This window comes from Onychostruthus taczanowskii, unplaced genomic scaffold (genome assembly GCF_017590055.1).
Source record: "Onychostruthus taczanowskii isolate IOZ18803 unplaced genomic scaffold, ASM1759005v1 scaffold89, whole genome shotgun sequence".
Classification (NCBI taxonomy): Eukaryota; Metazoa; Chordata; class Aves; order Passeriformes; family Passeridae; genus Onychostruthus; species Onychostruthus taczanowskii.
This window is the reverse complement of record NW_024506882.1, coordinates 1,842,585-1,865,570: the sequence shown is the minus strand read 5'-3', so window position 1 is coordinate 1,865,570 and position 22,986 is coordinate 1,842,585. Positions and strand designations below refer to the sequence as shown.

Genomic DNA, 22,986 nt, shown 5'->3' with positions numbered 1-22,986 from the left:
GCCTGACCAACCACTCCTTTTAACCTTTCAGCAGAGACTGTAGAGTGTGGAAGTTTTTATATTCCTTATGTTCAGTAGTTACATCATCAAAAATATGTATAAATAAGGAAGACTCTAAGTTCCTTCTTACAGTATTTGAATAAAACACTTTATTGAGGTAATTTTTGCAAACCTTAGCTCAGATTCAGAGGCCTCTGAGGAAGTATCACAGAATATGCAGTGTAGCTACTTTGAGTAGTGAGGAATTGGCTTTGATGTAACCATTTTTTCCCCTCTCTTTTTCCAAAACAGGATGTGAAAAAGCAAAAATATCAATATTACTTGTATTTAGCCATGCAGTTATATTTTTGTGATGACTCTTAATAATTTTCACTAGCAGCCTGGTAACAGCAGAGCAGCTTTTGCTGAGGCAGGTATTTGCTGCCCAGTTTTTGTTGTCAAAAATTGTATTTTCAGTGTGATTTTTGGAGGGGACAGAGGTTGTGCCATACCCCAAACCCTACCCTAACCTCACAGGGTATTTTAGAACCTTCCCAGAAGGTGGGGGTGGGATTAGAGCTACAGGATATGGAAAGGGAAAAAAAAAAGTCTCAAGTGAATAGAGGTTCTAAAATGAATGGAGAATGTGGCAGCAGAACTTGCAAAGCTCCCCTGGAAGGGTTGATTTCCACCAGCTTGGTTTGAGCAGTTTTATTAGGGTGACAAAACAAGGTTTAAGTCTAGACTTGGATTTGTGTAATCTGAGCTTCAGATGCAGTTTTAGTCCAAAAGGAAAAGTCCAGGATGACTTGGTGACAAAAATGTGAAGGCAGAGCAGTACGAGGTGGTTTCCAGCAGGAGCCTGTTTTGGAAGGCACTACACATTTCATTACCTGGATAGATGGGAATTAAAACAAAAAATGTGGAATAGTACATCCACATAAACAGCCTGAAGTTTAAGTAACGCTGGGAAACTAAAAATACCCTCAGCAGTTGGTGAGCTGAAGGTTTGTTACAATTACTCTGAGCGGGGTGACATTTTTAGCTGAGGTTGCGTGGTTTCATTTAAACTTTATTAAACAAACTGGAGCTGGAATATTCCCTGGAGAGTTGGATGCAGCACTAATCTCCTGTTAAACTGTCTGCAGCTTTGCTGGAAACCCTCCAGCTGAGGTGGCACAGGAGCTTCGTGTTAGCAGAGTTACCATAGGCAGGGTGACAGGCTGGGACTTGGTTTCACTGGTGGTTTTTGGAAGTGGGCAGGTAGATTTTTAAGGATTATCAGACAGTATCTAAGTATTGAAACGTGGTTTTGTTACCTTGAATCAACCTCGCTGCCAAAAGGTCGCTTGTGTGCTCTGGAGGTGCAAAGAATGAAATGTGCAGTTCCAGTTGAGTCATTTTCCCCGCAATAATATTGAGGCTGTGTCACCTGTTAGTGGCAGGTGGGATGTGAAGATGCTTTTTGCTGTGCTCACTACCACAAACTCCTCCTGGGAACTTGTCAGGGTCTGTTTTCCCCTGTCAGGCTGTGAATCCACCAAGGGTGTAACCCATAGTGTGGTGTCTGTCTCCTGTGTCTAATGACAGCAGCCTGTGAATGCTCTTCTCAGAGGTGTTTGTAGACAACTGGCTCCTGGAAGTGTTTGGGGAATGTGTGCCTTTGGAAAAAGTGAATATTCCTAATGAAAGGACTTCAGTCAGTGTAGGAAACAGTGCAGGAGACAGGCTGGTGTCTAAGGGCAGGATGAAAAACCCCTCTGTGTTCTGTGCTGCTTCCTGTGAGTTGGGCTTGTGGAACTGAGAGAAAAAAGGCAGCTTCTGGGGATGTGAGTTTTCTAATTTCTAAAATTATTATAGTTATTATAGTAATAGATGTATTGCTTCTAGAAATGTTCCTTTAATAATTGAAGACTTAGTTTTATTTCCTCTCAACATGCCATCGTGCTCTATCTCTGTTGAATAATTGGTGCTTTGGTGTTGGGATTTTGAATTCAAATATTTTGCCTTCCAGACTCATAGTAAACATTGATAATATCTTTGATTTATACTCTGCTCATTTCAGTTGTACTTTCATGTGCATGGATCTAAATGTATAATGAACTTATCTTTACAAAGCTTTGCAGATGATTTTAAATGGGCAGCATCAGTCATTTTAATGGCTCCTGGGGAAGGAATGGAAGTAATTACCTTTCCTGTTATTCCATGACCTTTTTTGTAGTTTCTGAATGCAAACAATAATACTGAGTGGACTCTGGCAATAATAATTTGCTTTTGAAATGTAACATGGACTGGCAGTATCAGCTTCTCACCCTGTTAAATACACTGATAGTGCAGATCTTGGGAGTATTGCTTGACAAGTCTTGTTCCCAACCTTCTCCTCACCTTGGCTGCTGCTCCAGTCACTCCCATGGATTACGGGAGATACATTTCTGTGGGATTTTCCTGCTCCTGAGCCCTGCCTGGAGTGCACACTGGGCACTCGGGGGTGCTGTGAGCATCAGCTCTGCAAATGTTTGTGTAGAAACTTCTGCCAAATAAACCCCAACCAGATTGGATTAATGGTGGGGAGATCAAAGAATCAGGAGAGGGAGAGGAAACCGGAGCACAGAGTTTATTTTTGTTGAAGATATGTGTATGAGCAGGCATATAAAAGCTGCAAAAAATGAGAATAATTTCATCCCTGAACTGTTGTTGGATTTAGTCTAGGATCCAGGTTGTTTGCTTTGCTTTGCCCGAATTACAAAGCCAGGAGCTTCCCCTTTCCATGATCCCTGAGCAATCCCAACACTCATTAAATGTGGGGAGTTGTCCCTGGTTGTGCTTAAAGGTGATAGGAGGTGATGCACTTCCCTTCATCTCCTCCTGGTTTGGGATGTTAATGTGAAATAAAGGAATTTAAACACCTTATAAGCCAGGTAACAGAATGAGACCAACATTCTTCTGCCATGTAATTACAGCAGGCTCGTTTTAGTCAAACAAGATCTGTGCTAATGATAATCACCACTGTGCTAATTGATAGCTCTGGTGCTGTGTGGGTCACACTTGAGGTTTATCTCTTCGATACTTTGATTTATTTTTTTTTTCTTTATGGTTAGAAGTACCCAGAATCTGTAATATAATTTGAGAGGAAATATAACCCAATTTCTGTTTTCACACAATTGTTAAGTGGAGCCAACATCTGTTTCAGTGTTGACTCGGATTAAAATTAGGGAGGAATGTTTTAATGTGATTTACTTTTAAGGATTGATTTTTGCTTTTGATGAATGAATTAACTGAAAAGTAGGAAGTTTTACTGAGTGCTGGATTAAGCCCTCAAGTGCTCTGTTTTATTTTGGCCGACAAAAAGCTTGACAAGCCTTTGGCCATGGCAGTGTTGTTTGTGTCTGGCTTGTGATAGCAGGGTAAGGAAAATGCCTTGCTATAAATACAGTGACACAGCTCCCTGTGCAGCATCATTTCCCTGGGCTTCTGCATGGTAAATTGCTTTTTCTGCACCACTCAGGAACTTCCAGGGGGTCCTGTGCCATTCCCTGCAGCCTGGCTTTGGACAGAGGGCTTATTTTGTTCCACAGGATCCTTCCCTTCTTAAACACTTCCTTAGAAAGTTGCTTTGTGCTTGTAAAATCTGAGGGCAGCACTGCTTTCCAGGGAGCTCCCAGGCAGGTGAGTGGATGTCATCACGTTTTCCACCTTTGCAGTTGTGAACAAGTTTAAACAGGTGTAGCTGGCAAGCAGATTTTGGCTGTGCAAGGGGATCTTGGGTGAAGAATTACATGTAGTCCAACATTTTATTCCTGTTAAATCAGACCTCACTGCACTGTCTCATGAACTTGGAGTGCTGATAAAGCATTTTGTTTTAATCCAGAAAGGCAGAATGGTTAATAGATGAAACTGCTTGAAGGATGCTGTTGGAGCTGCTCTTGATAATACTCACCACTGTTGGTTGCAGATAATTTCCTTGGCTTACATGCAATGCAAAATTGATCATAAAGCTGCCTCATTTTCCTTTGTGTGACAAGAATGGTGCTGAATTTAGAACAAATTACAATCCACTATTGTAGTCACAAAACTTAGGCAGTGAGCTGTTGTTACATTGATGGTAACCACAGGTCTGCTTCCCTTCTCTCTTTTCAAGCAAGATTAGATTATTAGATCTCATTTTCCCACTCTTTAGGGGAAATCATGCGTTTAATTTCTTGGTGTCTTTTTATTGTGAAGGTAAACGTGAGGAGTGGAGGATTTTGAGATTTCTTGAGCTGTTATCTTTCTGTAACATCTTTATTGACCAGAATTTTTCTTTCTTTCCTCTGTTTTCAGTTACAGACATAGAACTGAAGAGGCTCAAAGATGCTTTCAAGAGAACTTGTGGCCTCTCCTATTATATGACCCAGCAGTGCTTCATCAGGGAAGTTCTGGGTGATGGGGTCCCTCCCAAAGTTGCTGAGGTGAGCTGGGAATTGCTGTTTTGGGAAGGCAGTGGCGGTGGAAAATGAGCAGCTGGATCTGCTGTGCACATACAAATGTTTATGGAGTTGATTGAATTGCTTCCCATTTTTTATGCAACATCACAATGCACCTGGAAATGTTGGATTGTGGGTGGTCAGGGATGTGCTGGGCTGAGATGTGCTCCCAGCACCATTTAATACCAGGTAGATGACTTTGAAGTAAACCTAAATATCCAGATGTAAATTTGGGCAATTAAAAGATTGGCAATTTGTAATAACACGTTTTATTTACTCCAGAGATGCACTTGCTGTTGCTTCCTTTGAGATTCCATTGGCTGTTACTTTGTTTTCTAAAGATGAATCTTTACAAGCTCTTAAAAATAAATTTGTTCATAACAGATGTATGAATGAGCTGAAAAATAATCAGAATCAAAATTTGCAACATGGATACAAAAATATATCTATCTTTAAAAAAAACAATAATACCATCCTACACATATGCTTGTTTAGCTTTTATAGAGTTACCCCTTTCTTGAGAGAGATATCAAAATATTATTGGTAGAGAGACAAAGATTAGGCAGACCTTTCAAATGATCTCTTGCTCCATGTCATTCCTAGTGACAGCCTCTATTTTTGGCATCCTCAGAGCTGTTGACCTCAGTCAAGTCCCCCAGTTTTATTTAGATAATGTGAGTGCTGAAGTGTTGCATTGCTGAAGGTTTTACACTCTGGCAGAGTTCCTTTTCCTCAGCTTAATCTTTTCTCCATTCTTTTTTCCCCCCATTTTTCCTAAATTTTGGCAAAGAGGATGATACTGCTTTACTTCTGTAAACAGTTGGCTTTTTATGTGGGTGTTTAAGGCTTAGCAGGAGAATTTGCAGTGGAAAAGGAGGGGTCTGATTTGCCCAGAGCTTAAAGCCTGTCTTTAGCATGAATTTTTGAGTTTGAGAGTTGGTAACCCCTAAGATTAAACAACAACAACAACAACAACAAAACCAAACAAGTATCTTTCACAATGTATGATTGGTTTGAAACAGTATAAAATATTGAGAATTTTATGTTCTGTGTTAACTTGTACCTTTATATCCCTTTCAGGTCAGTATTAAGGATTAAATTACTGATTTGGTCACAAATAGAGATTCTGGAGTTTCAAATGTCTGCTGCCTTGCTTTTATTTTATTTTATTTTTAAAAAAAAAATCTGTCCTTAAAGACACAATTTTGGTGATGATTATCTCTTTTAACACTCATGATGGTTATAGAGCAGTTCTTGGTTTCCAGGTGGTGAAATAAAATTAATGGAAGACTCCTAATTGGTTTTTGATGGCTTCTCATCAGAACTCATCTCAAAATTCGAGTACAAATTATGATGTACTTGTAGCATTCATACTCAGGCAGTGCAGCATCAAATCTGTGAGCTTGAAAACTGTAAATTGGGCCAAAATTGGGATTTCAGTCAAGGGATGCTTTGCAATTCCTGGCTTCAGGATGGGGAGAGGCAGGCAAAGTCATTAGGCAGCTAAAAACCCTGAGTTTTCAGCCTTTCAGTCACTCAAACAGATCATTTGGAGCCTTGGAGCTGGGCTGTGTGCTCTGCATTCTGTGAATGATGGTTTTTCATGTCTGAGGAGTGAGAGGCCTTCAGGAATTCGTTAAATTAAAAACACAGGAGTTTTAAACTGGACGTGGAACAGAGAACTGAAACCAGGGGAACTTTAATCCAACGATTTGAGTAATCACTCAAATGTCCTTTTGCACACAAAACATTTTTTAAATGTTCAGGGCAGTCATGTTCTGGGAGGATCTCTTGGGAGAACGGGGTTGAAGATATTTAATAAAAGGAAATTTAGAGCTGTGTCTGTGGTGTTAAACTGCAGGAGAGCTGCTCAGGTGGTGGGGAGCATAATCACAGCTTTGGTTTTTAAATCTTGTTGTGCTCTTCAGTTGCCCATGAAACAGAACAGAAAATGTAAATTTTACACTCTGAAATGCAGATTGCTGTCATTCTGCCTGGGTGGGGCTGTTTTAAGTAAAGCTGCAACAGCATTAAGTAATTTTGGAAGACACAAAATTGCATCACATTTTGATGGTGCATGTTATTAGAAGTTTTCCAAATGCCACACCAACGTGAAAAAATGTGGAGAAATGATGTGTTACATGAGTATTCAGTGTTTATAAACTCTTCCCAAGGAATAATTGAGCAGCTAAACTCCAAGCAATGCCAGCTTGCCCGTGGCTGTAATTCCATATATTAAATACTGGTACATTGGACTTTATCCATAGACTTCCTTTCCTCTGTTTATCTCATGAGCAATCCTTGTGTTGTGTTGAAACAATGTATAAATGTAATATTTGGTGCTCATCTGGTCTCACAGCTGAGATGTACAAAGTTCAGCAGAAGTGAGTGGATATTTTGGCTGTGTATTTTAAAAAAACTCAATTATTCCAGTGGAATATGAAGGTAAATTGCTCACATGGGCAGTGTAGCCTTGAAGGCATTTGGTGAAGACAGAAGGATTAGCCATACAAAGTGTGGAATTCAAATCTCTGCCTTGAAACCTCTACAATTGTTGTGTCCAAATAAAGCACAAATTCAGTTTTAATAATTCAGCCCTTCAAGCATTTGTAAATGGATTAAAGTTTAGTACCAGAAGAGGCTGATCTGAGCCCCTGTGGAAATGAAAGTATTTGGGTAATGCTGTGTCTCAGGGTGGGATGGGAGTGAGGGTCAGGGTGGAGAATGAGATCCTGCTGTGCAGGGATTGACATTACCATGCCTGCAGACAGATTTCAGTAGTCCAGAGGGATGGATGGACAGACAGACAAGGAGAGGGTTTCTGCAGGTGGCCCAGCACTGCTGAGCTGCAGGAGCAGCAGTAAATCTGGTGGAGCCACTGTGTGTCAGGTGCTCCCTTATCACCTTCCTGCCACCACAGCCCGGTGTGGCTTGGCCAGGTCTAGCCTTGCCAGGCCCAGGACTGGTTTTATTTGGGAACTCCCAGGCCTGACTTTATTTTGACTTGTAGTGGAAAGCACCCCGTGGTGGTGCAGTGACTCACAGGGCTCTGGTGTTCCCCTCTCTGCTGCCAGCCTGGCCTTGAGGATTCCTGCTGCATCCCCTTGATGCCTTTGAGATTATCAGAGCCCAGCCTGGGGGAGATTTCAGCCCTGATGAAGAAATCTGGGGAAACTCCACCACGAGCAAGTGAGAAATGTCTTCACTGGAGGATTCTAATGTGGAGTTTTTATATTGCTGTTGATGACTTGTACCTGTGTTTCACTAAATCAGTACCAGAAGAGCTACAAAAGGGTAACACAATTAATAATTGAAGTGTCTTTAGCTGAATGTGAGGTGATTAGCCTAAAAACCATGTAAGATGGTTTTTGATATAAGCTGCTGGTTTTACTTCTGACATCTCTGTTTGCCCTGGTTCTGGTTAACTTCTCTGTTTTATTCTTCTAGGTTATCTACTGTTCATTTGGAGGAATATCCAAAGGGCTGCACTTCAATAACTTGATAGTTGGATTAGTTCTACTCACAAGAGGCAGAGAGGAGGAGAAAACAAAATGTAAGTGATGTAACTTAGTAACAATGAGACAGTGGCTTGTGAGTGTAAAATGTGACCATTTTACAGTGAATATGGGATTTTTTAAAGCATTTTAGCTGTATTTTTGGAAATTAAGTGCACTTTTGTTTTCTATATTCATCAAAATGAAATATTTGCCAAGTCATCATGAATGTCAGTGTTGGGATCCTACAGAAAGCCTGATGGTCTCTGTATGTGGGCAGAGGAAGGAGGATGGCATTGATATTTAAAAAAAAAAAATACAAAGCATCTGCCTACTGACTTCTGTTGTTTTGTCTTCTCTGTTAATCTGACTTGATAATACTTTTTTTTTTTTTTAATTACAATGGTCAAAGAAAAGGAAGGTCTTGACCTAAACCTTGTGGACCTGTATTGAACTTGGATCAACCCTGAGTGTTTAGTCCTTTAGTAGTTACACAGCCTTTGACATTCTCAGCCAGTTATGAACCTTGCATTTGAAAAATGTCACTGCCATAGATGTTTACACATATTTCTATTTCCCCAGATATTTTCAGCCTCTTCTCTAATGAATCTGGGAGTTATGTTGTCCGTGAAGAGATGGAGAAGATGCTGCATGTGGTTGATGGGAAAGTCCCAGAGTCACTCAAGAAATGCTTCTCTGAGGTATGCCATGCACCTTTCCTCCTGTTGCAGTTAAAAAATAGTCAAGATTACATTAAGTAGCTTCTTTTTTATACTCATGCACCTATGGGAACAAATTGACCTTGTTTAAATGGGGTAAAAGCTCATGGGTTTTGTGTTGTGGTGTTCCATGTAATTTATATTGATGGGAGAAGTGTTTGGTGTATAAATTCTGTGTGCCTCCTGTATTCTCTGTGCTCCTTGGAAAGAGATCATTTCCCAATGGGAATCGTGTCATCAGGTGAATTTAAATACTAATATTGCTGGTGGGAACTTAGTCATTAGTGTGAACATTTTATTGCCATCAGGGAAGAAATCTAGAACACAGAGCTGAGAAGAAAGAAAATCTGCACCCTGGATTTAAAAATGCCTGACAGCCATGATTGCTTCAAAATAATAATTTTATATTAATGCTTTTGTATCATTTTCCTGCCAGGAGCTACAACATTTAATAATGCTTTAAGTTGTTTGAGAGATGTAATCTTTATGGAGCTTGCTGAAGTCCTCCTCTAAAGCAGGGCATTGGTACTTTGCTATATTCATAGATGATTTTTTGACTCCAGGGTTATCAGATGACTAAGACCAGCAAAATGGAGACATCATTGTACATTCCTCTGGCAAAAGGATTGACCAGATTGACTGGAAGCTTTGATTGTGGCTATCAGGTTACTTAATTACTTCAGATTTTATTGTTCTGTGCTGGAGCTAGCTCTGGCTGTGGGCAGTGCCTGAGCCAAGCTCTGATGTGGCCCTGGTGTCCTGTTGGCTCTGGAGGCAGTGATTGCATTCCTGAGTCCTGGCTGCAAGCATAAATCCTGAGTCCACTGCACCTCAGCTTCTGGAGCTGACCCTTGCTGCCATTTCCTACTTATAATTTCCCATCAGTGTGGTGTGATTAATTGCACCCTACGAGTTAATTGCACACTGTCCAAGAAATCCAGAAATACTTTATGAAGCCTTGCAGGAAGATGAGTATCAATCTGGGCTTCAGAGCATTTTCCTGTTCAAGAAAATGCTGCATATTGATTTTTCTTTTAAAATGAAAATAGTGTAATAACCCACTCAGCAGGATTTACTGGGCTCTTAATCATCCATGGTCATTGCTGGAGAGTGAGAAAGTTTAATGTTCCTGCTGTGGGCCTTCCTGCCTGCCTTATGGAGGATGAGTTTGATTTCAAGGATGATGTTTATAAGCACTTGTGTTCATCAGAATTGCTGCATGTACTCAGCTAGAAATAGAAGCTTTAGAATATATCTGAGTTTTCCTCTTGTTTCTGGAATACAGGGAAAAAAATTCAGTGATAACTGCATTGCTGAGGTTCCATCATAATTCAGCTGTCATCATGCTTTCTTCCTCCTGTCCAAAGTTTTTCTGTTCCTCTTCATTGTCCTTCCAGGGAAAATTGGAGTTTTAATGACCCAGCTCTTGCTACCTTTACAAAGAGCAGTGCAAAAAGTAGAGGGAAAAGGTGGAACAGAGAGTGAGAAAATGTTCTTTTCTCTTGATCTAAACTGCTGGAGAAATGGAAGAAGAAGAAATCAAAGTGAGGGTGGGCAGGCCCTGGCAGTGGCTGCCCCTGGATCCCTGGCAGTGCCCAAGGCCAGGCTGGATGGGCTTGGAGCAGCCTGGGGCAGTGGGAGGTGTCCCTGCCCATGGCAGGGGTGACACTGGCTGGGCTTTAATGTCTCTTCCAACCCAAACCAGTCTGTTGGATTTGTTGGATGAAAATATAAAACTCTTTAGTCTAGAAAAAGAGTCATAAAAAGAAAGAGTATCTGGAACTGAAACAACCCCCTGCAATGGGAATAGGAAGCAAATGTTTCAGCAGTGCTGGTGATGAACCATTGGAGCAGCCTGGCAAAGGGAATACAGTCAATTTTCAATTTTCTGCACTTGGCAGTTGCAGATAGTCCGTGGCCAAATGCAAATTGTTGGATTCTGTAGAGATGTAATTCAGTGAAGTTTAATGGTCTGTGATATGAGGGGAGTTTAAATAATCAATGACTTGAAACCTCTTCCACTTTGCAGACCCCTGTTTATTTCCCCTGGAGATGAGAATCTCCATATAATGAGTTTGTCTACTGATAATGGGTTTGCTTTTATTTGAGGTAGTTTTGTAGGTCCTGTAGAAATTAGTCTGCTGATCCCTATGGTTTCATGGCCACAGCTTGGCAAAGATCCAAATAAATGGTTTAAACAGCACTGGAATTCTGTGAATGTGTAGATTTTATGTGTTCCTGAACAGGGAGCTCCAGGAGATAGGGAGTGAGGACATCCTGGGAATGTCATGTTCACATTTATTCTCCTGGGTGGGTTTTGGTCAGTAAAGGCAAAAAAGTCCACATGTTCCTGCAGTAATTAATCACAGCATCAGTTATTCCCAAATCTGATTTTTCTGTGTTGTTTGTATACCTGCACAGATAGAACAGAATGTTTATGATTTTATAGCACCTGTTTTTTTTTGATGCAGCAGAGCTGGTATCTATAATAATACATTTAAATTCATCAAAATAACCTCTGCTCTTTTGAATTGCAAGTAACCATTTTTCTTTTCATGCCTTTCACCTGAGGTTCAGAGTAAATGAGTTTCCAAAGGCCACATTGAGTAGGTGGCTGAAATGCAGAGAGAGCTTAAAGTTAATTTCCCTCCCATTTCTGTTTCAAAAGGAAAGGGAAAAACAGGCATGGCTCCAAGCAGAAAAATTACATTAGCACTTATTTTTCTAGGAGATCGTCCCAATTTTTTGTTCATACAGCTGGATGGTTCCTGTTTACTGGCAGTGAGAAAAACAGCTCCCATTTTCTGGTTTTTCTTGCAGGGTGAGAAGGTGAACTATGAGAAGTTCAGGGTTTGGCTGCTGCACAACAAAGACGCTTTCACCTTCTCGCGGTGGCTGCTCTCAGGAGGGGTCTACGTGACCCTCACTGATGACAGTGACACCCCAACCTTCTACCAGACCCTGGCTGGAGTCACACACTGTGAGTAAAGGTGCTTCTTGTCCTGCACATCTTAAAAAAAAAAAAAAGCCCTGCCAGAGTTCACAGGCAGAGTTGTTGTTCATTGAATCTCCCTGCTCCGCCACGTTGGCTGCAGTGAGAGAAATTCCTTCTCTGAGCTCATCTGTTCTGTGCTGGGATGTAAAATGTTGTGTACAAGGACACTGGGTTGTTATTTTTAAGAGATAATAATGCTGAGGCTACAACACTTCTCTAGAAGTTTGCTAGCAAGCAAGCTAAAAAATAAGTATCTTCTGAAGTGGCTGGCTGGTAATACTGGGTTTATTTTTGATCTTTATAGTGGGTTGTAAAACTACTGAGAGACTTGAGAAAATAATATTTGTTTCAAAAATAAGTGTTACCTCTTAATTTGCTCTCCAGTAAAATAAATAATATTCCTGGCATGTGGTAGAATTAACTGAAGAGAAGCATCCTCAGGAATTGTCTCCAGAGAAGAAGTGCTTCCTTATGTCTATGTTAATGTAAAAGAAGGAACAGCTGGTTTTTAAATTCAATCCAAAACCAAAAGGCTGATAAATGACACTTGATGTACCAGTGTAAAGCAAGCATCCATTCCATCCCTCAGAGGAGGGAGTTGGTTGTGGAGGTGTCAGGGATCTGAGCAGTCTGGTTGTGTTTTATGTGCTCTCATGGATTTTCCTCACTGGTGTCAGTGTGGCATTTAATCCTCTCATGGTGAGTTACTTGAATAAAGCAGCACACCCTTTTTATCCTCTTGGTTTTAAATGTGGGCATTCAAACTCTATTCTGACCATCTGAAATGAAAATGCATAATGAAGTCAGGAGTTTATGAACAGGTAATTTATTTGCATTACATGAAAGGCTGCAGGAGACATTGAGGTTACAGAAAACCACTGAATATTCTGAGGTCTCACAGACAAGGTAGAGAAAGAGGAATGTGAAAAAAACCCCAACCCTCTGAGTGTTCTGGAGTTCAGCTCTGGGAAAGATCTTGACCTGTGTCAAACTGAGATCTGCTCTTTATGCTTTGAAATTGAAACTTTCAGAACATTTTTTACTGGGCTTTTCACAGAAAGTTTGTTTATACTGAAACTGAGGTTTGGAATTAAAAAAAAAATTAAATGTAACAGCTACTGTTTTAATAGATTTTATTTACTATTTGTTGTTGTTCTCAGTTCTGGTTTTGATATCCCTGTCATTGGTACCGTTGTGTCAGAGCTGGGATTGAGATCTTCAGTGAATTCCAGAAATATGTGGAGGTGATGTGGTTATTGTCCACAGAATTGGCAAGTTCATGGAACAGTTATGTTTGGACCTCCAGATAAAATTAAATTTTACTGAATTCCCTTGTGATTTACAACAGTGTAGGATTCTCATCCAACAGATGCAAAACTAAGGAAAATGTAAGTGCTTGAGCACTTGGAAGTAATTTCAGCCTAATCAGGTCACTCCAAGGAGTAAGAAATTCAGTACAGAAGTATTTTAACACAGCTGAATGTGTAAAGCCCTGAGAGCTGTTGAAGGCTTGTTCTTAGTGTTTTTCCTGGGAGAATGGTTGCCTTTGGAAGGACCAGGAAGCGAGATAATGTTTGGTAAACTGAGGCAAACACCATAACACAGAGAGAGGGAAAGGTTTCCACTTCCTTCTGTTGTAAAATGCAAAGTAATTTGTGCCACTCCCTGGTGCAATCAGGGATTTCTCAGTCCTGCTGCATCTCCTGGCACAAACCCCAGACCCCCCTCCCCAGCCTTACCTCACACTCTGCTTCCCATCCAACTTCTTGGACAATATGTCAGAGCCATAAAAAATGGCAGTGATAAAAACAGGGAAAGTTATTCCCTTTGATTTAGGAACAGCCCCCATTTCATGTAAGGCATCAGTGACTCCATTTAAATTTGCTTAATGAGCCAGGCTATCAGGGAAACAAAGGAATACTAATTTTTCATTTGTAAATAGCATTTGTTTTGGTGTGCAGATGACTTTAATTACATTTCTCAACACATAATTAGAAATGAAATTTTCAAGTTACAGGAAGTTGCACACACTTGCTGCTTTTAATCAAATTTTGTTCCGTTTCATTTAAATCAGAAATATGAATAATTTTATTTGAAAGCTGCCAAAATAACTGGCCTTTGTTCCTAAAAAGCAGTTTCAGGGGTATGGATTTGTCTTACACCTGAGAAGTGACCAAGTAGCAGTAGTTTGGATTTTCTCAGTTCTGTAGAATGATCATATACATTTAAATTTATTTTATATATATATATATATTTGAAGCCATCACATTGAACAGCACTGTGGTGGAGCCTGTAAATCCCACATTTCTGTCACACTGACTCAGGGGACACCTCATTGATTTCCTTCATTTAGCTGGCAATGTTTTTTTCTGCTGCAACATAGGTCCTGGTTGTCTTTTTTATGTGTCATTTTGGTGTGACTCAGTGTCATGCAATGGGCTTAGATACTCAGGTTTTCAGCCCTTTTCCATGGGGAAAATAATTCTGTTCATCAGGTTGCTGGTTTTGAACTGACAGAATGTTTAATTTGTACTTCTTTGTCACCCAGTTCTTGTGTCACTGAGTTCTGATTAAATAACATCCAAATTCCCCTTTGCATGGAGGAGACTCCTGTGTTGTCAGAAAAATTCACCCAGTTCTTTCTGACAGCTCTCACCCACCGAGGGGCACTTGTGACTGCAATCAGTACAAATAATCCTATTTCAGAATATACATTTATCACTATTTAGTACAGTAACAAAGAGGAGCCCTGGCTGAGCAGGCAGGGTGGCTGAAATGGAAGAGGCAGTTTTGGAAACAGCACAAAATCCATGCTGGGATTGTCAGCTCTGGGGGAGGATGAGATGGGAGGCTGAAAGCAAAGTGCAGTGAGGGGATCCCTTCCCTCTGCTGGCATTAAAAGGCTGGGTGTTAAATACATTTCTGGAGCTGGGCACCCACTCCACAACAGGCATGTGTGGAAGGAACTAGAACACAATCCTGGAGATTTTGGCTCTGTGAAAGCCAAAATCCTGAAATTTTGTCTCTGAGAAAATCCAGATCTGCTTTGAAGGGCTGGTTTCTTTCTGTGCTGGGAGAGGAGCTGTGCTCCTCACACCTCCCTGCTCCCACCTTGAGGCACTGCCCATCCCTATGAAATCTGCTTTAAAGGGCTGGATTCATTCTGTGCTGCCTCTGCCAGGTGTGAAGCCTGTGCTGGGAGAGGAGCTGTGCTCCTCACACCTCCCTGCTCCCACCTTGAGGCACTGCCCATCCCTATGAAATCTGCTTTAAAGGGCTGGATTCATTCTGTGCTGCCTCTGCCAGGTGTGAAGCCTGTGCTGGGAGAGGAGCTGTGCTCCTCACACCTCCCTGCTCCCACCTTGAGGCACTGCCCATCCTTATTCTGCTGTGTGAACACCTGGGGGGCATGCCTGACACACACAGGCATCTCTCTTGGCTCAGGCTTCGACATTCCCTTCCCTGTGTGTTTGTTTTTAATTAGGAGGAGCACAAAGATGAAAGTCTGACAGCAGCCCAGGCCAATAAGTAAAAGCCTTGGTGTCGCTTAATCTGTATTTTGCCACTTGTTATCCTCTTAGTTCCAGGCTATTTTATGTCTTGCAAAGCAGCTCTCAGTCCCAGAGTCTTCTGGGGGTTAATTTGAAAGGCACAAAGGGGAGTTTTGAGTGAGAAGCATTGTTTGGTGTCACTTTGGGCTCCTACCTGGCCATGAAGAGCCCTCCCTGCCAGCAGAGGACCTCTTCATTGTGAGCAGGGAGCAATCCAAGTCCTGGTAAAATGTTGGGAATATGGTATGTTTCTGCTGCTGTGAGCCAGAGAGGATTGTACCCATAGGTGGGTAAATATTGAACTGCTGTCATATACTGCAATACTTGGTGAATTCTAGAAAGAATTGTAGTAAGCTGTAGCTGAAATGAAAACATGCTTATAAATTTGTTTTCTAAGGCAGAAGATTCATGGCTTGGTGTCTGTGGAATATTTTAGAGGGGCATTTTGTGGGAATGGCATTAAAATGTAACATGGGGGTTTTGTGTTTATCACTGCCATGCACCTGGCTGTTGATCAACGTTCTAAATTAACTCATTTTTAGTAGTTTCACAGTTTTAGATGATAGTTTGATTGAAAATGTTTATTTGTTCTTCCTTTACAAGAAGAGGACTGTGCTTCAGTTGTACTTATTATCATCCCTCTGATTATATTGCTCTAATTCTTAGATAATTGATCCAAAGAAAAAGTATTCCTAGTTTTACAGATTGTATTTCTAATGGGCAAGTGATGAGGGAGACATAAATCAGCATGTGGTAGTAAACTGCTTAAATTTCTCAGGTGCATCATGTCCATGTGACCTCAAATAATCACATCATGTATTTAATTACCAAAATGAATATCATTACTTGGCCTAGAAAGCCTGTGTGTCCTGAGGTTTTGGCCTATATCATGTATATAAAATACATCCTTTTAAGTAATCTGAATGAAAGCCCAGTTTACAGTGTGATGTGATTTGAACAGATATTATGGGGAAAAGTATGTATTTTGAAAAGATAAAATCTTTTTATCTGTACAAAACCTCTGTGGAATGTGGTGTTTTGTCATGCACACTGGTATGTTTGGGTGTTGAGTGCAGTGTGCCTTTCTTTCCCATGCTTCATTGAACTTCAGTAACAAATGTGATTATGTGTATAATCATAAATTGCCAGAGATTTCTTTTAGTTTGCACTCGTGGAGGAATAGATGGTGCACTGCATATCCTGAGATTGATTTACAAGATTATGTGAAAACTTAGTCTGGAGAAATCAAATTATGCAACAGCTGCTGCTCAGCTGCAGTTGAACTTGCCTGTGCTGCAATCCAAGAAATGCTGCTCCCTTTTTGCACTGGGCTGCAATTTGTTGTAGCTGTCAATGAGAAATATTCTTTTGTCACATTTTTACTCGTGGTTAACCTGATTTGTGGAAGGCTAATCAGTGCTAAGAATGTTATTTACTACATGGTTTTGCTTTCTAAAATGCTTGGCTCCTGTGCAGAAAGTCGGTGTATTTGGGCTAGAATAAAAATGTAACACTTGTGCTAACACTTATCAGCTGTTCTCTTAAAGGTGATTATTTGAAAATTCTCTGTCTTTAAGTGACCATGATGTCAGTTCAACCACTGTGAACACAAACACAGACAAGATGCTTTGTGATAACCTTTCTTTTCTGAGCTGAAATAATAAAACAATGGAGTTACCACTGTAGAAACATCTGTGAAGTACAAGCAAAAAAAAATCAGAATACAACTAACTTCTAGTGCAGGTATTTGAGAGAGGTTCTCTGGCAAAATATAACATTCTTGCAGTTCTTAATTGCTAAAGATAAATATTGCACCTGCCAGAGAAAGCTTTCTGCAGATTTACTCTTCAGTGAGGACAATTTGGGCTTCCTGCTGGCTTTTGAATATTCTCAGTGTTGCATCACTTGAAGAATGAAGTGCTGCTCACACATTTGTTATTCTTCCTACTTACAGAGGTGGATTAAAAGGAAGCAAAGTGATTTACATGGTCATGCACAAGAGAACATAAATAATCTTTTGTGTTTGCTAATGAGAGCAGTAAGGTGGAAGTGGAATTCCTGTAAATGGCAGCACAACCTCCCCTCTCCCATTGTTTGGGAAGAGGAAGAGCCCTGGGTTTCTCCTCACTCTCTGATATTTCTGTGTGCTGATCTTTAAAGAAATAACTCCTCTTTCTTGATTTCTAGTAGAATAATATTCCTCCATAAATTTGGATTGCTGCTGCCTCGTGTATTGGGGACGGATTTCAGTAGGTGATAGGACGTGGGGAAATGGGTTTAAACTGAGAGTAGATGTGAGGGAGAAACATTTGTGGTGAGGTGGTGGATTCCTCATCCCTGGAAACATTCCAGCCAGGTTGGATGGAGCAGCCTGATCCAGTGGAAGGTGTCCATGGAGGAGGTGGGGGTGACCTTTAAAGGTCCCTTCCAACCCAGAGAACTCTGTGGTTGCACCCCAGCCACGAGCCTGGGGATGCCAGAACAGATCAGGGGATTGGAACATCTGGGAAGGAGGGCAGAGGAGAAAGGAGATGAGTTTTCCTTCTGGATCAGCTCTTCTCTCCCTGTGTGCATGCCCAGGAGCTGGGAGTGATGCCCTGAGGAACTGGGGAGGCAGGGCTGGGGTTGGCACCTCTGCCACTGCTCTGAAGGCGCTCAGGAAGGGGACATTTGTCACTGATGTCACTTCTCCAGCTGAGCTGTGTAAAAGCACCTTACAGGAAAGTGCAAACCCTTTCCTTTCCTCCAACTCCAGATATTTTATTCAGATTTCTCCACTCTTTCTGCTGCTGAGGGTGAGGGTTGTGTAAGTTTGGTGCATCATGTGATGCTCCTGCTGGGCATTTACAACTTCTTGATACTCACTGCAGGTTACCTAAGTTACTATTTTAAGGAAATTACTGCCATTAATGACAGAAATGGGCAAAGAAATCAATAAAATTTCGATTTGACACAACTTTTTAGGTGGAGCCCTTCAGTTCTTAAGGCTTACAGGATTATTATTGTTTCTGTGGACTAAACCAGGCCAAATAGCTCAAGTTAAACCTATTAGAAAACTGGCATGGATTTAAAGGCTCAGAACCATCTGGGAATGAGATCACACGTAGTGCTTCTTAATATAGACAGCTTTGTCATTACAGATCTATTTGAGAACCAATTAATTGGCACTGACCTAAAGCACTGTTGTGACACACTTGCATATGTAAAAAGGTTAAAAGTATTGTTGGGCAGAAATATAATCTTGTTTTCTATAGATATATATATTTAATTTCAAGGATAAAGCATAAAGAGAGCATTTTTATAGAATGTTTTGAAGGAAAACATAAGTTCTTCCTCTGGCTATTTTTATCCATCCTTGCACCTTGTTTTATTTCTTGGATTTGGGGTTTTTTTCCCTTTTTAAATTGCCTTCTAAGTTCCTCTGCATTGTAGGTTTGTGTAACCACTCCCCAGTGTTTACTGTATATGAAATAATTATAAATAATTCTATAGTATAAATAATAAAGCGAAGCAAACTATTTTATGTTTGGAAAAAAATAATGCTGACATACAACATTTAAATGCCACATTAAAATTTAGCCTTATTACTGTATAAAAAAGCTAAAAATTTCAAATAGGATTTTTTTAAGGGCAGCCAAGTACTACACAATTCTTTTCCATAAAAAATCTGGGATTTTTTTTTTAATGCTACTTCATGTCTTTTTTGAGGCTTTTAATACTGAATGCCCTGAGAAAATAAAACACTGCACATACAAGCTGCCTGTTCCAAACAGAAATAGGTGAACAATAAAGAGGGAAAACAGTGGGAAAAGTTAATTTCTGTGTTTCTACACACTTGTGATGATGTTAGTGATGGTGAACTCCTCGATGGCGAATAGGTGAGAAGATTCTGTGGCCAGAGAAGGTAATTTGGGGTTAATTCTGTTGGTTCTGCAGTGGAAGAATCCGACATCATTGACCTGGAGAAGAGATACTGGCTGCTGAAGGCTCAGTCACGGACTGGACGCTTCGATTTGGAGACATTTGCCCCCTTGGTGTCCCCCCCAATCCATCAATCCCTGAGTGAAGGTATGGAGGGAGAGCAGGGAGGAACCTCTGCTGGCTCCCAGCTGGGATGGCTCTGAAGTGTCTCTTCTGAAATGTCCTTTCAGCTTCAAGGACAGAATAACTTCACTGAGTTCTGGAAAATGGGAAAAGAGGGAAAATCTCTGTTTGCTGGGAGATCTGGGGTGCTGAAGGGGGTGTTGCATTGCTAGGCAGGAAATCTGTCAGATTTTATGTAGAAGTTGCCCTGTAGTTGCTTAAATTTTTTTTCTTAAGGTTCTGTAAAGACAAAATAAACTGCTGGGCCTGAATGAGAGAAAAGCAAGCATTTTTAAACTGACAAATGGGAGTTTCATCTATTAAATGACACCTCAGCTGTTGTATCATGCAGCTCATGAAACACTCCTCCCTAAAAAGTAAATTGAGGAAGATTTCATTCAGGAGACTCAGGAGATTTGTAGGTTGTTATTTCTACTGACAACCAAACTGGTCTGTCCAGTTGAAGCCACTCTGGTAATAACTGGAGTTGTCCCATTGCCATTTGCTGCATGACATGGGGACATTCAGGGGCATGCCACTGCAGTCCTGGAGTGACAATTTCATTATTTCCAAAAAGTTGGCTTTACTGATAAGTGGCAGCAACAAGTAACAAATGGGAAAGCCATTTGCTGCATGACATGGGGACATTCAGGGACATGCCACTTGCACTCCAGTTCTGGTCTGCAGTCCTGGAGTGACAATTTTATTATTTCCAAAAAGTGGCTTTACTGATAGTAACAAATGGGAAAATCATCTGCAATGGTAAAAAATCAGAATTTATGTCCAGTTCTGTAGGAATATATCCCCACATCCTTTTTTTTTTTTTTTTTCTGTGTCTTTTATCTACTTAGTGATTTAAACTTCCACAGCTGCTGTGGGGAAACTTGAATGGTTTCTGCTCATTCTTTGCCTTCTGTGGAGTCATTGTTGCTAAAAAAATATATAAGTTATGGGATAAATAATGCTGAATGATTTGAACTCTTAAATGCTTTGAAGGCTGGTAGCTAGAGCTCTCAATTCAGGTCCAAATTTGCAGTGTTCAGTGACTTCCAGAGGAATTTCTGCCAGGCAGAAGGAAGCTCTGGCCAGACAGGTTCAGCTCCACTCTCAATCACTCATTGCAAGCAGGGTGTGAGGACCAGGCAGCTGTTCAGAATTCTTGATTCCCTCCCCACCCCTGGCTGGATCAGCCATCCCTGAGACATCTAATTCACCTTTAAATGGCCTTAGTAGTGCTTAATTACCTTTATTACACTTAATGAGAATAAATGACAAGTGTTTGCACCTCTCCTTGCCCACGTTCCCCATTAACCCCTCGTGGAGGTGCAGGGTGGCTCTCTCAGGTGCTGTAACAGGAGATGCTTTTGTGGTTTGCAGGTTTGTTTAATGCTTTTGATGAAAACCGAGACAATCACATAGATTTTAAAGAAATTTCCTGTGGGCTCTCAGCATGTTGCAGGGGACCCTTGGCAGAGAGACAGAAGTGTAAGTATGCAAAATTTAACTGTTAATTTGAGAGCACTTTTTCAGTTTGAACAACGAGGTTTAGTTGTTTTCACCTTTTGAGATTCTTTTCCCCACTGAACAAGCCTGTGAAAAGTGACTTTAAAAGTAAAAAAAAAAAAAGAGGAATTTTAAATATCAAGGTTTCCTCTTATAAAGGATGATTAAACCTAATTCCTTGTATTTTACAGTTTATCAGTACTTCCATGTCAATTATCTAACTGGGAAAAACTACATTTCAGAAGTTATTTTTTCAGTGTTCTGCATTTTGAGGCAGAAGTGTGTATCTCAATATAGAAAGTGCAAACACTTAGCTACTCATTATCTATAATAGAAAACAAATGTCCTATTTGATTGTCTTGTGGTAAACAGCATGTTGTGGCTTTTCACTGCCCAGTTCCCAGCTGGCTCCCTGCAAGGTTCCTGTGTTTTGAAACACTTTTTGTCCCCTACTTCTCCAAAACCACATTGTTGCAACTTCCAAGCTGTAATTCCCTGGAAATTTCTGGATGCACACACGTTCCCTGCTAGGTCCCATCAGCAAACACAGCAGAGCGTGGCAGGGATGTGGATTTGAGTTTATCAAACACAGCTGCTCCATTTCCTCACCCCCACACGTGCATCCCCCTTCAGAACTGTCAGCCCTGAGTCAGCTGCTCGGGGCTCTGCAGGCTCAGGGGCTGCAAGGAATAAAGAAAAAAGAGTTGTGCAGTGGTTCTAACAGCAAAGTCATTCCCTTTTCCCTCAGTTTGCTTCAAGGTGTTTGACGTGGACCGCGATGGGGTCTTGTCTCGCACCGAGCTCAAGGACATGGTGGTGGCACTTCTAGAGGTCTGGAAAGACAACAGGACAGACAAAATACCTGTGAGTGCTGTCTGGGGGTTGATCATTTCTGTTTCCTGAGCCATCCTTCCAAAGGAGGAATGTGCATCTTGTTTGGGTGGGGGTCAGTGAGGTACAAGCTCTCCTGAGCCCCTCAGCTGGGGAGGGGGACAGGTGACTGTCCCTTGCCTTGCAGAGCTGTCACCTGCCCCAAGCACAAGGCTGGGTTAGAATGTGTGTTCTGACCTGCCCAAATCCCAGGGTTTGGTTAAATGTGTGTTCTGACCTGCCCAAATCCCAGGGTTTGGTGAAATGTGTCTTCTGACCTGCCCAAATCCCAAGGTTTAGTTAAATGTGTGTCCTGACCTGCCCCAAGCTCAGTGCTTTGTCTATAATGTGTGTTCCTTCATAGTAAGAAAGGTACAAAAGCACAGATTTATTTTTTTTTTTTTAATCTGAGAGCCCTTGATTTGAATTACTGAGAGTTTCCAGCATCTCTTACAGTTTTATTTTTATTCTGAGCACATCCTGCTGGGAGACTTTAACTCTGATTTCTTATTCTTTTGTTGAAGGAGTTGGACATGGGTTTGTCTGAAATCGTGGAAGATATTTTACATGTGCATGATAACACAAAGGTAGGAATTTGCTGTTCTTCCCTTGTCATTTTTATACCCCAGTATCTTCAGTTTATTTATAAGGAAATGCTTTCTTTAGAGCAGAGATGTGTCAATAAAAGAATCTTTTTCAAGAAATGTCAGTTTTCTATTAAAATTTACCACGTTCTGTGAAAGAAAGAATGTGTTTGAATTTTATAAGCCATTTTAATACATGAAGCTAAACCCAAAATGCATAACCAGATGAAATTAATTGGAAGCTTGCACTTTTTGCAAGGCTCTGCTGTGCATAACTAACACCAGTTTTAAATCTGATGCTTGACTTCTGTTCTGGGGAAACTGTTCTTTGTTTCCTGTTAAAATTGATCTTGAGGGAGAGAGCAGAAGTTTATCTTATATTTTATGCTGTGTCAAGACACATTATCCTCCTGTGGAGGCATCTGTCATGACACAGCAGAAAGTCCTGGTAGGTTATATTGTGCTTTAAATGTGGCTGGGTGTAAATCTGTAATTATCTGTAATTCTCCTCCTTGCTCTTTGGAAATAAGAGATTTGGAGATATCCAGAAAAAATATTGTTGAAGTTGCTTCCATTGTTTCATCCTTTGCTTCACTAATTGGGAAGAGTGTCTGGAAAGGATAAATAATTTATGCAAAACTATAAAGAATGTCTAGAAATGTTTAATTATGTGTGTGAATAGTTGTCTTGCCTGCTTGTACTCCAGCAAAGTGGTGGGCAAATACTTTATTGTAATTCTTTAATT

General features: G+C 40.8%; 1 protein-coding gene across 4 annotated transcripts in view; it reads left to right on the top strand.

Annotated features, from left to right (window-relative positions):
- Window positions 1-22,986, top strand: part of USP32 (ubiquitin specific peptidase 32) — a 62,379-nt gene that overhangs the window by 14,644 nt on the left and 24,749 nt on the right. For 3 of the 4 annotated variants that reach the window (XM_041425249.1, XM_041425248.1, XM_041425247.1), the window contains exons 2-9: window positions 4,300-4,427; window positions 7,890-7,995; window positions 8,519-8,637; window positions 11,476-11,635; window positions 19,138-19,269; window positions 20,662-20,769; window positions 21,536-21,651; window positions 22,182-22,244. In XM_041425249.1, coding sequence (XP_041281183.1) covers window positions 4,365-4,427; window positions 7,890-7,995; window positions 8,519-8,637; window positions 11,476-11,635; window positions 19,138-19,269; window positions 20,662-20,769; window positions 21,536-21,651; window positions 22,182-22,244 — 867 coding nt within the window. In that variant the 5' untranslated portion in view covers window positions 4,300-4,364. Of the gene's footprint in view, window positions 1-4,299; window positions 4,428-7,889; window positions 7,996-8,518; window positions 8,638-11,475; window positions 11,646-19,137; window positions 19,270-20,661; window positions 20,770-21,535; window positions 21,652-22,181; window positions 22,245-22,986 lie in introns of those variants that run through there. The other variant, XM_041425250.1, reaches the window with a different exon arrangement.